This window comes from Desarmillaria tabescens, assembly GCF_030435595.1.
Source record: "Desarmillaria tabescens strain CCBAS 213 chromosome Unknown EV420scaffold_17, whole genome shotgun sequence".
Taxonomy (NCBI): Eukaryota; Fungi; Basidiomycota; class Agaricomycetes; order Agaricales; family Physalacriaceae; genus Desarmillaria; species Desarmillaria tabescens.
The window spans coordinates 210,835-224,647 of NW_026848316.1; the positions used below are offsets into that span (position 1 = coordinate 210,835).

The window sequence follows — 13,813 nt, forward strand, 5'->3', positions numbered from 1 at the left end:
TACTCACAGCCGCACAGGGAGGCGAACCAACGCAGCGTCGAATCGTGTCTACATTGTGTTGTCGTGGTGTTCTGGATAACTATAAGTGAACAGGTCAAAGAGAATGCGAATAATAACGTGTTCCAGATTATGAATCGCTTTCTCCGTCAAGTTTCTGATCCATCAATTCATGAGGTGGAGGTTGATGCCATTCTGTGATATGTGATAGTCGCAGAACGTGACGCTGAGGGTGCGTAGCTGAGAAATAAGAAGGGCAAGTCGGGTGTCAAGGGTAAGTACTAGATGGGAAATGTATTAATCATTGAAAGTAAATGTGAGCGAAGGGACTTACATTGACACGACTTGGGGCGAAAGTAGAATAGTGAGCTTCGTCAGCGAATAGAGTTTCCCACTTGTAAGTGCGCCGCGGATATGAAGCATATCCGTGAGGTTGGATAGCGTCAAGTTCAGCGAGGTAATATATTGCTCAGCACCAATGAGCAGATTATAGTGTCGGAGAGTACATTGAGGATATATGTTCCATGAAGTAAAACACTCTGATGTGGAGTCGTGGTAGTTTTCCGTCAAGGTCAACAAGACGAAATTTAGTATCGCAGATCTTGAGGGTTTTCAGACAATTCATGGAACTATTAATATCGAGAAGACGATAAAGGCTGCCATTGTCGGTGTTTCTCGTGCGTCATGACGAAAGTATAAAGAGTTCGCTCGTTAAGTTCGTCCCAACCATCGCTCTGTATATCATGCATCGAAAGGCCACAAATTTCGACCTCTTTACGTCTGACAAGCATTTCATAACTTCAGACGATCATACATACGATCTCCAGTGAAAGGAAACTGAGATGAAATGGACAAGGGTATACGTGGTGAAGCTGTGCGTAGCATGAAAAACTTTGGGCATTTGGTTTTGTCGAGGTAGACATAGCGAAAGATGCAGTCCCGAGGTGTCGGAAGAAATGCCTAACAGCATGACGCCAGAGAAGTTAGATCGAACACCAACATATCCCTCGCCCTTGCGCAGACTTAGTGATTTCAAAGCTGGATCATCTGAGGGGAACAGGTAGTGCAGTCCGACTCACGGGTGGGCAAAACTCGACGAGCTGTTTATCAGAGAAATGGTAGTGCAGTAGAGAACGCCGTCGGCAATTTCCGAGACTGTTGTCGTCGATGACTGAGCCCCTGTTGACAGATGTTCTTCCTATACATTCGTTGAAGCGAGAAAATTCTATGACATGTTCGTTACGACATTGTTGTGATCACCGAGCCCTTTATATACTTACTGCGACGCGTTGTTAACGTTTTTTTTTTACCTCTTTTTTTACCTTAACCAATACGCGTATTCTGCCTCCAATGTCTGATTCCGACTCTGACAGTGATAACGGTTAGTAGTTCACTCTTTACTTTCTGGCAGCAACGGGATTGACGATACTGCTGAGTAGGTTTGCCGCAATACAATGACCGACCCGTAATCGCCACTGCTGCTTCCAACAGCCTCCGCTCTCTACTATTGGAGAGCTGGAAACAAGGCGACGCCTATGATCTTGCAAAAGCTGTCGTCGAACTTCGGCTCAAAAATTGGGAACAAAGCGAACGAGGGGCCCAGAATAAAAGCGATTCTTTGGAGATCCTTGGCCTTGATTTTAGCCGGGTGCAATATCACGGCGCCCTAAGGGAAAATCCTCAAAAGGATTCCCAGAGCATTATCCAGGCCATCCGGGAGTCTCAGACTGTTGATAAGGGCTCTCTGAAAGATATCTGGACATGGAGTAGACTGCCCTACTCTGTCCGATGCGCAGGCTTGAAAGCGGAGGCTCAAGTCGAAGGCGGGGATGGGTCTACCACTGGCGCCCGTGAAAATAAAAAAGCTCGAGTTGAAAGATATGACGAGCTCGTTGCCGACGCAGACGAATGGTGACATTGAAATTTTTTTCAAACTTCCGCAGTAGCACTGACTTCAAAAATTCCCAGGATTCTGAAAAATGAAGGACACCTTCGATTCCTGTCTCGAAAAGCTAAATTCTCTCCCAATTTCTGGAGGTACGGACTCTTGCGCATTGAGGACTTGCCCGTCGTTCTGGGTGGTGGCGCGTTCTCTATCCTGCCAGACAATACTGCTATCAAGATCACCCGTAGCGATGTCTCATCCTTGCCGGGCTTCACTGTCCTTGGTGAAAAACGGAAAGCTGCTGTATATCTACAGCCGGATATCCAATCTTTCAAATCTTGTTGGGATGCCATGACTGACAACGTCCTGCGTGGCCTTAATTGGGACAACATCTTTGTGGCTGGCGGGCTTGTCTTCGGCACACTCCTCACACCTCACGTGCCCAGCAACTATACGGACGTCAGCAAAGCCGACGAATGGATTGCCTCTGATATCGACCTCTACATCTATGGGCTCAACGCGAAACAAGCTAATGACAAAATTCGACATGTCGAGGAAGTCTATAAAAGCAACTTGCCGGCTGGATCGCCCTTTCTCGTTGTCCGCAACTCGCAGACTATTACGTTCTATTCGGCGTGGCCCAAGAAGAGGGTCCAAATTGTTCTCAAATTGGTGAAAAGTCCTCGTGAAGTGCTTTTGAACTTTGATTTGGACGTGTGCGCTGCTGGTTATGATGGTGCAAACGTGTGGATGCTTCCAAGGTTTGTTCGCGCGATGGAGAGTAAGTCTTCGTAAATGAATAAGCGTGAATTTTATTGACGCTGTTATCGTAAAGCTGGCACCAGCATCTTTACCATGGATCTCATCAATGGACATTACCTAGGGGATAGGAAGGTGACTCGTGACCCACGGTGAGTCTATTTTAACTCAGCCTTCTTCTGTTAACCTGACTTGTTGTAGCGTGTTCAAGTATGCCAACAAAGGCTATGGCATCCGAATTCTCCCATCATACCAGTCGGCCCTCTCGACTTACACCTCCTCAGAGCAAACCAAACTGATTTCTCGTGGTGAGAACCTCTTCCCAGCTCCGCTCTCCTTGAAGGACCTGGCAATAAAATCACGAACGTGGACGGACAAGTGTATAAGCAGGTTCTTGCGGCTGGGACATAAGAACCATCCACTCTACTGGGAAAATGCGAGCCACTATGGGCAGAAGTTTCAACCCATCAAGACAAACAGCACCGTCCCGGTGTTCACGCATGCACTGTTAGAAAGTAACATGCAAAGATCCAGCGAGCCTTTGGGCAGGAGTTGCCTGACGGGATTCTCGTTGTTCATGAGGCACGTTGCGCTTTGGGAAGAAGAGGTCAAAGGGAAGATCATGTATGCTCAGCCATTAGTAATTCTTTTTACGCATCTCATCATCTATGATAGGATCTACGACAAGTATTGGGCGGAAAATACGTACGGCAATGGCTTTGCTCATTCATCTTACGATGATTCTCCCGAGTTAGTATGCTCCATCTTGTGGCCTCCGCATGTCCGACTCACATCGATTTGCTTGTGTAGATACGAATGGAACGAATCCTTCAATCTCGAGGACTTCAGTGCGTCCATTGATTCGTTCAATGACCGCGAAATCAAAGGCTTCACGGAGGCATACGAATCGATCGAATGGTCTCGAGATGGCCCTATTAAAGTTTCTAATGCTGCGAGGGTGACTTATGGGGCATCGGTGGATGAAGCGCTCAGCAAGGAGAAGGATATTCGGATTCCGTTGATTCTGAAGAAAAAATTTGTGGATTTCGTGAATACTATGGTTCTCAAGGCGCTTGAAGAAGCGGGCATCAAGGGCAGTCTTCCTCTTCTTGAGACTGTTGGGACGAACGACAGCGACGAGGAGCGGGCCTTTATGTGGCGTCTGAACGATATACTCAACTGGCAGATGATTGATCGCAGAATTGACGAGTAAGTGCGGGATCCGTTTCTTTACGGTGGTGCTCATTTACTTTTCACAGGATCCGCGAAATGCTGTGGGCCTTCCACCGAGGGAACGATCAAGCTCAATATGAAGAGCGCATCTACCATGTCATGGAGCAGATCTCCAAGCGCGCCATTCGTACAAGCGTAGAGGAAGAGATGGAGGCCTTTGTTATTTGGGTTGGAAGGAAGCCGTACCACCTCGATTCAAAAATCAATGCCCATTTCATAGTGGCTGATTTGCATCGCATGAAGCTGAGCGACTCGGGTGAGGATGATGAGTAGCCACAGATATACATAAAATTGGATCTTTAGTACATGTACAATTCCACATCGATTTTTTCTCGGTGGTCGGTTATCATGATGGTTGCCGACGCTCCGCCGGCTTTTTCGGCTCTCACCTGCCTTCTACCCACCGCCATGTTTGCTGTATCATTTTTTCGGCTACGATTTCGAGCCCGGGCGGCCTGAAGCCACTAGCCTAACTAGCAAAATCTGCATCACTAGCGTGACACAAGACGTAGTGACCCGCATGTTCCCCGTTATAGGCGGATAAGGACACGAGATTAGTACTGCTTGACGACTGGAACATCAAACTCTGACCCGTACGGTCCACATTGAATTGAGTAGCAGTTCTTACAAGGCTATTTAGCACTTGGCTTCTAGCTATAGGTGAGTAATAATAATCCGTTCACCGTTCATCACCGACTTACCTACGCTCTTCGCTAGGCGACTCGACTCGGAGCTCGAAGCATTTATTTTGGTTCCTTGTCTCGCTGAGGATTCTCTCAGCTTCGCCCAACTGTTTGAACGACTCTCTGGTACTTTCCAGTCCAGCAAGGAGAACGGAACTTTCACGCAACTCCACTATCTCCGCGGACTTAGGGAACATCGAAAGTCCTCTTGGAAATTAGATCTTATGTCAGTGTCAGGCGCGCAGTGTATAAATATCAAGTCTAAGGGGAACACCATCTAGATTGTAGTTGTGCTATCAACCTTTCCCACTCATGGCCAACTCGACTTTTGCGACGCCGCTGACAGAACTATTTGGTATCCGCCATCCGGTGATGCTTGCTGGTACGTATCATGTATATAGATAATGACTAAGGGCTGACTGTACCTTTGACTGCAGGTATGGACACCGCCGCAGGCCCTGAGCTAGCCGCTGCGGTAACTAACGCTGGTATTTTGCTTCACTCGTTGCTTCGTATTTCATTGTCATTGAATGAACTTTCTCAGGCGGCATAGGTATCATTGGCGGTGTGCTCCTCTCACCATCCCTGCTCCGTTCATCTATACGCACCCTGAAATCCCATCTTCACGACCCCAAAGCACCGTGGGGCGTTGATCTTCTTATCCCTCAAGTTGGCGGAAACGCGAGGAAGACTAACGAGGACTACACGCACGGAGAGTTGGCTAAGCTTGTGGAGGTTATTATCAGTGAAGGCGCGAGGCTTTTTGTGTGCGCAGTGGGCGTCCCGCCAAGGTGGGTCGTGGATCGGTTCCATGAGGCGGGCATACCTGTTATGAAGTGAGTGTCTTTTCACCTGCTCATAATGCAAGTGATGTTGACTCAGAAGTTTAGTATGGTCGGCCACCCAAAGGTTTTTTTATTTTCATTTAATTTGTGCTTATACCTTTCTCATCAGGATACAATATAGCATGTCCCGAAAGCATTAACCCAGGGCGTAGACATGATATGCGCCCAAGGTGGAGAGGCGGGCGGTCACACGGGAGATATTCCATTCAGCATTCTCATTCCAGCCGTTGTCGATTTATGTAGCAAAGCCAAGACGCTTAAGGGCGATCCGGTCCTTGTTGTCGCAGCAGGCGGCATCGCGGATGGGAGAGGGTTGGCTGCGGCATTGGTGTACGTCTCACAAAGTCAAGATTCTATCTTGAGGGTATGCGGACCTAAATTCTTACTTAGATACGGCGCATCCGGCGTCTGGGTCGGTACACGCTTCCTCGCATCCACCGAAGCTGGCGCGCCACAGATGCACAAAGACCTCGTTTTGAGCGCAGGATATGATGATATTGGTCCGACACTCATTTATTCTGGGAGGCCAATGTGCGTAAGAAGGACCAAGTATGTTACAGAGTGGTAGGTTCGTTCACTTGTTCCTTTTCTCTCCTTTTTTGATCTGTTCAAGGGAAACCACACGTCGACGTGAACAAGAAGCCCTCCTTGCACAGGGGAAAATACCGTACAAAATCGATCTGGAGCAGCACCCTGAGAAGGTGGTGGAGAGTGCGCGTTGTACGTTTACGTTTTTGTGTCTCCTTCGTTATCACAAGTTGATGATGTATCCCTAGGGGTCATGGGAAAAGTCGCAGGCTCAATACATGATATCAAACCAGCGAAAGATATGTATGTTCTTTTATTAAAGATTTTCTTCCCTGGCTGAAACTTGTATTACTAGCGTTGAAGAAATCGTTCGCACTGCAGCGGAACAACTGGAGCGTTCTGCAGGGCGTATAAGAACCAAGTTGTGAAAAGGCGAAAATACGCAGATCTTCTACCATAGAACGGGATAGGACAAGCTTACGGAGGATTTATATTCTATCTTTCACAATCATACAAATGATACACGTGATACATGCATCTTTTCACGAGTTTGACATCAATGTATCATTCCTCTGTCGGTACGGCCAGGAACAGAAAACGTTGTGGATTGCGGTGAGATATACCCTCGAGAAATGAGGTATTGTGCTATTTTTGTGGTCAGAGTGGTATAGAGACTTACTATACTTTCATCTTGCGGACTGTGTCGGCGGTCTGGGATGATCATTTCGACGAAAAAAAAGAGCAAAGGTAGCTTGAAATGTATCCAACAAATCCATAAATACCCCGTGCTCCTAAACTCAATGCACGTTCAGCGCCCACCTACTTGTGTTCCAGGCCATGATGTATAGTCGTTATTGATTCAGGATCTGATGCGTTAGGTGAATACACTTAACAAAACATGTCGGTCTAGTCTAGATGATAGTAATACAATTCGAGTCGGGGCTATTTATAGAGGCCGGTATCAGAAGCGGGCCTATTTATACGTTCACATGGAAAGGTCCATGTCATTTTCTTTCAATGACACCGACACCACGACCTTCTCTCCAGAGTCTTTCGACGTGGAGCGAACTTCCAATTCCTCCCCAAACATGTACGGCGACTCCAGGGAGTTCCAGTCAATTGATGTCGCGATGTCGCACCCTTGCAGGTCGTAATCAAAATTGAGAGGCATGGTGAGCGATGTCTCATACCCAGGAGTCCAGTCATCGTGCGCGGCATCGTAAGTCGATAAGGGTGGGAGCGGTGCGATTGGAGGGAACTTGTACACTGGTACGTCGCGCTTGGGCTTCGATAGCGAACCGCGCAAGGACATGGCGACGGATGAGGGAATGACGGGCGTACGCCCGCTGGGCCTTCTCATGATGGTGCGCGGTGCTGCTACAGGAGAGGATGGCACAGACGGTGGGACAGAGGGCGCGCGCGATGGTGACGGTGTACGGGGTGGCGGGGTGGACAGTGACGAGGCTGATGACGTCAAAGATGGCGTCGGTGACTGGGAAGATGACGACTTCCTTGTGATGGACCTCCTGCTCCTAGACTCTCCAGTACTCCCGCTTCTCTTCCTCGCTCCTCCGGATCCCCCACCATTCCCCTTTCCTGGCGAGTAACTATACCCTGGATAATCCTCCTCATAACGCTCCTTCTCCTTCTTGGCAAGCTCACGAAACGGCTCCTTCTCTTCGGCACTCAGAGCATGCCATGCTTCGCCTGCAGCGCAGGAGATAACGTTCTGATTGTCTTCCTCCTTGTGCAGGCGTAGGTAGTGAGAACGGAAAAAAATGAACGCGTTCCGGGGGCGAGGGATATGAGCCTGAGACATGATGGGATGGTAATGGTGGCATGGTGCTTGCCTGGTCTTTTTAGGCGCAGAGAAGAAAGGCTCGAGATGAACAAAGAACAAGCCATCATCCTCATGTCGACGAATGTCACGATCCAAAACTACGGTATCAAGTAATTCTTTGAAGCAATTCTCGGTCCTCGGTCCGGATGATCGCCGTGAGGTTCTTGGCACTTCCTACTAGTCGCGTTCAGCAGCATCAAGGTTCTTCCTAGTCGCGTCGACAAAGCAGAGCGCGCGCCGCATATATAGTGTGAGCTCCTTTCGCTCTCTCAGTGCACGAGGACTGATGTTCTCAACGTATGACGCTTTCCTAGTAGAGGGATGAATAATGCAAGGTTCTAAATAATATGCAACATTGCAAAGCTTTTCCAGCATTCGTCGCCCCTGACATCGCCGTTTGTCTGTCCTCCAAGACCACGGGGATTCGAGACCGAGGTGTCTATGTTTTCTACGGCCGTTGCCTGACTGGTGTCTGGAAGCGGCTGTTCAATCTTTTCGACAGTGTCATCAAAGTATCAGTCATCAAATCGTTACTAGACGTCGCTTCTCAGCAGCCTTTGTAGTCGCAGGTAATTCTCCATCTCAGGCCCTGTGTAACTCCCGGGGGATTATACAGCCGCCTTGGAATGCACGTTGGTCATTCAAATCGTCATGATCGACAATGTTCTCCTTGCTGACGGACAACTAAGGCTACCTAAACGGATGAAAGGATGCATGTTGCGTTTCTTTTGTTCTCCATTTCCCCGAATCTGATTTCATTTAGGACCTCCGCGCGGCTTCCCTTCGCCTCTAGATTTGGGACACAGAGACATTGCCGCCAGATCCAGTGTCGCTCTAACCGCACCCTATTCTTGAATCTGCGCAGTCGCAGCCCAAGTCCTCCGAGTCGTGAGATGGACTAACCGTTTTCGAAAGAGATCAATACGGATTGTGAAGGCTGTGCTTGGCGGTATTGTACTGTAATCAGTACAACGATTGTCGCAGCAGTACTCTCCAAGCGCTAGACTCCTGTCCATCTTCATACGTCCGGAATTTCCTCTGTTCGGCATCGCTAAGCTCAGGTCCTGGCCGCCTTTGTCTGTTGGTGTGCTGATATCTCTTATGTGGACCTTCTGCGTCAATTGACCATCGTTTTTGGGAGCGGATGTTGTTCTCCGCTGGCGAACGATCGATCGTTTTCTTCCATCCATTCCACAAACGTGAGTCTTGGCCCCTTAGATCCAACTTTTATGCGCCGTTGATTCATTTCCGAAGGTCATTGTTCTACGTCATGAGGACTATGATGTTCATTCATGCCAAACCGTTGTGGTATATCTTCTATCATCATATCGATGCTGAAGGCTGCTAGCAATAACGCAGACTCCAAGCTCAGGCGCTTAATACCTTACAGATGAGGCGCTATTGGTTGTGTGCTGCCTGCACATTTTCTTTGCATCTGCAGCGAAGAATCCCTCTTGTTTAGATTCGCGGACTGCCGATACCTCACTACGTTAATCTATCCATCTCGGATCACCGGAATGATTCTGAACAAAGGATGCTAGCAGTCATACGCCTTCCGGGCCGCCTCTTGACGTCGAGTCTGTCTTTTGTATGATCAAAAACGTTGGGAGCGGTGATAACCCGGTCATAGTTTTTTTTCACTCACGAGGAGTTTCTCCGTCCGATACTGATTTCATTTCCACACAAAGGCGCTTGTACTTGCATTGTCTTTCTGAAATCGCCGCAACGCTAGCCTCGCCATCGATAACATATGAATGATCCTAATTGATGTATGATTTTGTCATTTATTTCTCACCCAGTTCGGCGACCCCTCAAGCTTTCGAGTCATCCGCGAGCAATATTCATGAGGCCGAACACATGTTTAATGGTTCTGGCCGGGCGTGTCCGCTCGTAGGATAGAGGCAGACCATGAACTTCATACTGTAAGAAATCTCTGCTACTGTCGTGCCCCTTTTTCGACTCATCTTGATGAGGCGGACAGAAGGTGGCAAAACCGTTGAACAGACATTTAATATGTTCTGTCATTCGAATTGCTTGGGGTTTCGAGACAAAGGAAGAGAGGCCATTCAAAAATAGCGCACGGTAACGGTGTGGCGGCGTCCCATGTCCTTCGGTGCCGCACCTTTGGTTTGAAAATCGTAATCAGGTTGTACGTGGTCAGATATGTATGCTGTAAGGGATCTGATTCTTAAGTTATTTTTAGGGGCATATATTTAACGAAGGATGGCGCTCTTCCTTCTGTAAGGGTAAACGTTAAACTGGGCCGCAGTTCGGAAGTTGAAGGAGTACCAGAGTCGTAACGAGGCCCTTGATGGAGCGTACAGTGAAAGACTTTCCAATCAATGGGAGAGAATTACCGTCGCTCAAGCAGGGTTGATTTTATTCTTCAATATCCCCAAGTTCAAGTGCACTCGGGAACCTTGAAGAATACAGTATAGCGCGAGGTGGACAGTTGTTTCTTTGCAGAACGCGGTAAGTGAAGTCCTTTTGAAATACTAAGGTTCTCTGTCTCAAGGTGGACGAAGGAGGAACGACGGCCTACTCGAAAATAACGCGGTGTGGCGACGTCAAAAGAATGCACGATCTTTCGCCATTTTTTGGAGAGAGGCACGGATATGTTCCAATTTAAGTGTGGGTAACGTTTGCTAATAGGTACATCAGAAAACACCTGCGTCTACACGGTAACCGCGTCCTTTTCAAATTACCGCCCAATCCAAAAGCGATCAGGCACTCACACAATCGTACGGATCAATGAACTGGACTCGGAGTAATTGAAGCATAGTGGATTCATGGGATCGAATGAATTTGTTGTCTCAGAGACAGCTGGAATGTGTGTATCCACCCAATGGCGTGGGTGGCGCGAGCTAAACTGAAAGGTATATCCACTTCCACGTTTCTACCTTCAAAGGATAGAGATCGACGTCGGACCACGCGTTCTACGTTTGTATTGCAGATGATTGCCGGATGCGGTATCTGATTAGGGTGCTAGCGCCAAGTATCCATCAGCACATGAGATCAAGGAAGTCTGCTGCGCAGGTGAGAACGAACCTTTGGATCACCGTGGTCTGGTAATGTGGATGATGGAACTACAAGTGGATTTCTCTTAGAGGCCGAAAGGGCATGCAGCGTCGGCCTCATGTCGGTTTACAACACCATTTACACTGCGTTTAAGTGTCTTCTAGGCGTGCTGGTTTCTAGACCAGAACGCTAGTTTGACCGGTTCTCATTTCGGCATTCCGATTCCTATTCCCGCAGCTGAGGTGGCAATGAGAATGCAAGCTCTGTTTTCTTTACTCTGGTGCGCCTTGAGGAGTCGAGTGCGCCCCGAGGTTCGGCCAATCCCGGACGCGTTTCCGTTGCATTCCCGTGGTTGGGGTGTAAGTAGTATTCTTGCCTTCGTTCTATTCATAGTTTGATTGTAACATCTGACCTTCAGTGATTCTATTTCGGCACGAACGCGATGTTTGTAGGTTTCTCACCATTCTAGAGAGCTTTTACGACAGGGTTGTGGATTCAAGGTGGAGATGGGCAGAGGCTGGACGTTCATGGGAACGCTTTTGCCAAGATCATCAATGACTCACTGCGAACAGCGCCTAAGGCCTAAGGATCCACTGGAGCTGGTGCTAGAGCTTCAACGAGGTTTCATTACCTGATGACCAAGTGCGAGGACCGTCCTGCTTAAAGAAAATAATACAATGCTAATATTTTCAGGGATATACTATTCAGCGATGTGCTAACAGCTTGGTAAGGGTTTTCTTTTGACCGGAAACTCGATGGGGCGTCAGTGGCGTGAAAAAAGGGCGGCACAAATTGGCGTTGCGTCATCCGGCGGACGCCGGTGGTCTTCAGCCCCTTGATCTTATATTCTGCCGCAGCGTCTTTGGGCGTCTTGCATGTTCCATCCCCAGCATCCGTCGTGGCTCGTCGACGCCGGCGCTCTGCCAGCTTCACCACCAGTGCAGCGCATCGTAATACTCGGTGACCCCGATGTACGTCTTGTGCATCCCCTTCTCGATAATCCCTTGCTCGCGCGGACAGTTTTGGTCGTGCCATCAAGTAATCCGGCGAAATGGATTCCCGTGGGCGAAAGGTCCTCGTCGGTATCTCTAGTAATCCTACGAACGAACAAGAAGCACAGCAAAGGCGGTGCCCTACACCTTCTCTCCGTACTACAGCGTGCGGCACGCACACCATTACGACTGATGAAGCAGTACAGCCAATATGACTACGAAGGACGAGAGGAGATGTTTGGTTTCGTACCCATGAGTACTATGGCGGAGGATACGAGCGAGGTTGAGAGCGCGGGAGTCCTACCCATACCATCCTTCCACGCTGTCATCAACTTCCTCGACGGCAGACCGGGAAGCGAGCGGGAAGCCTTGAGGACGGGAATCCTGACGACATCATTGGTTGGCGGGTTCTTGTTGACAGGGAATGGAAAGAGGAAGACCCAGCTGACAGCGCCAAGACGAACATCCAGATTGTCGTTCCTATCGCGACGCCCAAGCCCAGCGCCCACGACGACGACTGAGCAAGAGGCAGAACATGGCACTGAAGAGAGATGCGCTCATGTCATACACGTTATTCCACCATCATCGACATCTTCCATCAAAAACTGTCCAAAATCTCGAGCATTTCCTGATCAATCATTGTCGGACTGCGGCGTCGACGTCATCCCTACCTACAGCCGATATCTACTACCAAACCCGCCACGCACTACGACTATATACTCCCTTTCAATCTTTTACTGTCGTCGTACGGGCCTAGTATACTGGACTTTGTCCTAGCCGGGGCTCTCGATGGCGGTGGGTCCAAGGCGTGGATTCGTTCGGTGCACGATGTCCGTGTGACCGGCGGCAGTGTTAAGATGAAGGGCAGTGGGCTCCCAACACCACCAGATAGCGAGGAGGATCTTGATGGTGTGAAAGGCGGATACCAGATGGATGATTCACCGCCTTCGTATGTTGAGGGGGGGAGAGAGAAGACTTTAAGGGCTTTAGAGAAAGGGAAAGAGAGAGAAAGGGTGGGATCAGCATTAGGGAAGAATCCTGTCAGATATTCGCAACCACTGTCGAGGGGCGGTCCCATAAGAGTGTCCAAGTCGGATGGAACCGAACAGAATACTCGCCGTTCGACTTCCCGAGACCGCCGTCGTTCAGAATGTTCGAAGCCGGAACATGGTTATTCTCAGTCACGCTCAAAGTCCGACCATGGGCACCGACCTACACGAGCAACCGTACCCGTCGTCCCTCAGCGCGCTCAAACTGTCTCTTCAAAGCATACGTCCCGATCCACGAAACCTTCACGATCACCGACAAGTACCAATTCTATACCCAAACCCAGCGCACCTTCAATACCTCGTTCTCCTACCGTAGCCAGACCTCACCCAGTCCATCATGCTCATACCCATGCGCGCAGGCCCTCTGATACACATGTATCGCACGTTTTACCCAGTCTACCAACCCCGAGAAGTACCCCGCCAATACCCATAAAGAACACTACTGCTACCTGGGATACCAGGGAAAAGCCGCTCCCTCGGATTTTGAGACGGAAAGAGGGTAAACTCGATGCCAGGCAGAGGTCGAGCTGGTTTCTGAGTTTTTGGGGCAGAGATTGAAGGTTATATGACAGACTTTGATACGCGGATTTATATAATAGTGTAAACATCTTACCGGGAAAGTTATTTTGTGTCGCAAGACGACTTTACGAATAATGCAGCATCTATCCGACAAGCAGGATCATGTCACACGAAAAAAGAGCGTTCCGTCCACCGCGATTTCAAAGCATTGGCTCGGCGCTTACGTTCTGGATGATCTTTGCTCCTCTACCAGCTTGTTCTTGAGGGCCAAGACATCTCTTCTTTAAGAGCAGGCTTCTCGCGCTGTCGCGGGTGCTTAACTTCTATTTTGACCTAGAATTCTAGCCTTGCTTTGACAATAGAGTGGGGACTCCACGCAGGCGGGTGATAAGCATTTCAATCAAGGTATAGGTATTGCAGTGACGTCTATAATAAATACTTTCTATTGTTACATCCTCTTGTATC

At 48.9% G+C, this 13,813-nt stretch overlaps 4 protein-coding genes across 4 annotated transcripts; 3 read left to right on the plus strand and 1 right to left on the minus strand.

Annotated features, from left to right (window-relative positions):
- The first annotated feature begins 1,194 nt into the window (after positions 1 to 1,194).
- EV420DRAFT_1542382 (uncharacterized protein) lies at positions 1,195 to 4,240 on the plus strand. Its single transcript, XM_060473157.1, has 8 exons — positions 1,195 to 1,378; positions 1,437 to 1,908; positions 1,966 to 2,663; positions 2,718 to 2,793; positions 2,843 to 3,265; positions 3,317 to 3,391; positions 3,452 to 3,850; positions 3,901 to 4,240. Exons 1-8 carry the CDS (start codon positions 1,348 to 1,350, stop codon positions 4,145 to 4,147), a joined length of 2,421 nt encoding a protein of 806 aa, XP_060330731.1. The 5' UTR covers positions 1,195 to 1,347; the 3' UTR covers positions 4,148 to 4,240.
- A 629-nt stretch (positions 4,241 to 4,869) lies between these two features.
- Positions 4,870 to 6,358, plus strand: EV420DRAFT_1270252 (2-nitropropane dioxygenase; the record flags this gene model as incomplete). The annotated part of the gene is made up of 9 exons (XM_060467559.1): positions 4,870 to 4,939; positions 4,995 to 5,045; positions 5,102 to 5,393; positions 5,448 to 5,466; positions 5,524 to 5,732; positions 5,793 to 5,966; positions 6,016 to 6,122; positions 6,179 to 6,233; positions 6,286 to 6,358. The coding sequence occupies 9 exons, from the start codon at positions 4,870 to 4,872 to the stop codon at positions 6,356 to 6,358; spliced, it is 1,050 nt and encodes a 349-aa protein (XP_060330732.1).
- A 403-nt stretch (positions 6,359 to 6,761) lies between these two features.
- On the minus strand, positions 6,762 to 8,053 carry EV420DRAFT_356824 (uncharacterized protein). The gene has a single exon (XM_060481835.1). It carries the CDS (start codon positions 7,747 to 7,749, stop codon positions 6,916 to 6,918), a length of 834 nt encoding a protein of 277 aa, XP_060330733.1. The 5' UTR covers positions 7,750 to 8,053; the 3' UTR covers positions 6,762 to 6,915.
- A 2,562-nt stretch (positions 8,054 to 10,615) lies between these two features.
- On the plus strand, positions 10,616 to 13,678 carry EV420DRAFT_1680463 (uncharacterized protein; the record flags this gene model as incomplete). Its single annotated transcript, XM_060479210.1, has 7 exons — positions 10,616 to 10,646; positions 10,724 to 10,806; positions 10,953 to 11,147; positions 11,241 to 11,390; positions 11,482 to 11,514; positions 11,646 to 12,341; positions 12,458 to 13,678. 7 exons carry the CDS (start codon positions 10,616 to 10,618, stop codon positions 13,385 to 13,387), a joined length of 2,118 nt encoding a protein of 705 aa, XP_060330734.1. The 3' UTR covers positions 13,388 to 13,678.
- Positions 13,679 to 13,813: the final 135 nt, after the last annotated feature.

Excerpts from the sequence above, each read along its gene's own strand:
- EV420DRAFT_1542382 (XM_060473157.1), top strand. The coding sequence starts at position 1,348 with ATGTCTGATTCCGACTCTGACAGTGATAACG. Across the intron at positions 2,794-2,842 it reads AAGGTGACTCGTGACCCACG|CGTGTTCAAGTATGCCAACA; the intron begins GTGAGTCTATTT and ends GACTTGTTGTAG. Across the intron at positions 3,266-3,316 it reads GAGGTCAAAGGGAAGATCAT|GATCTACGACAAGTATTGGG; the intron begins GTATGCTCAGCC and ends CATCTATGATAG.
- EV420DRAFT_356824 (XM_060481835.1), bottom strand. The coding sequence starts at position 7,749 with ATGTCTCAGGCTCATATCCCTCGCCCCCGGAACGCGTTCATTTTTTTC.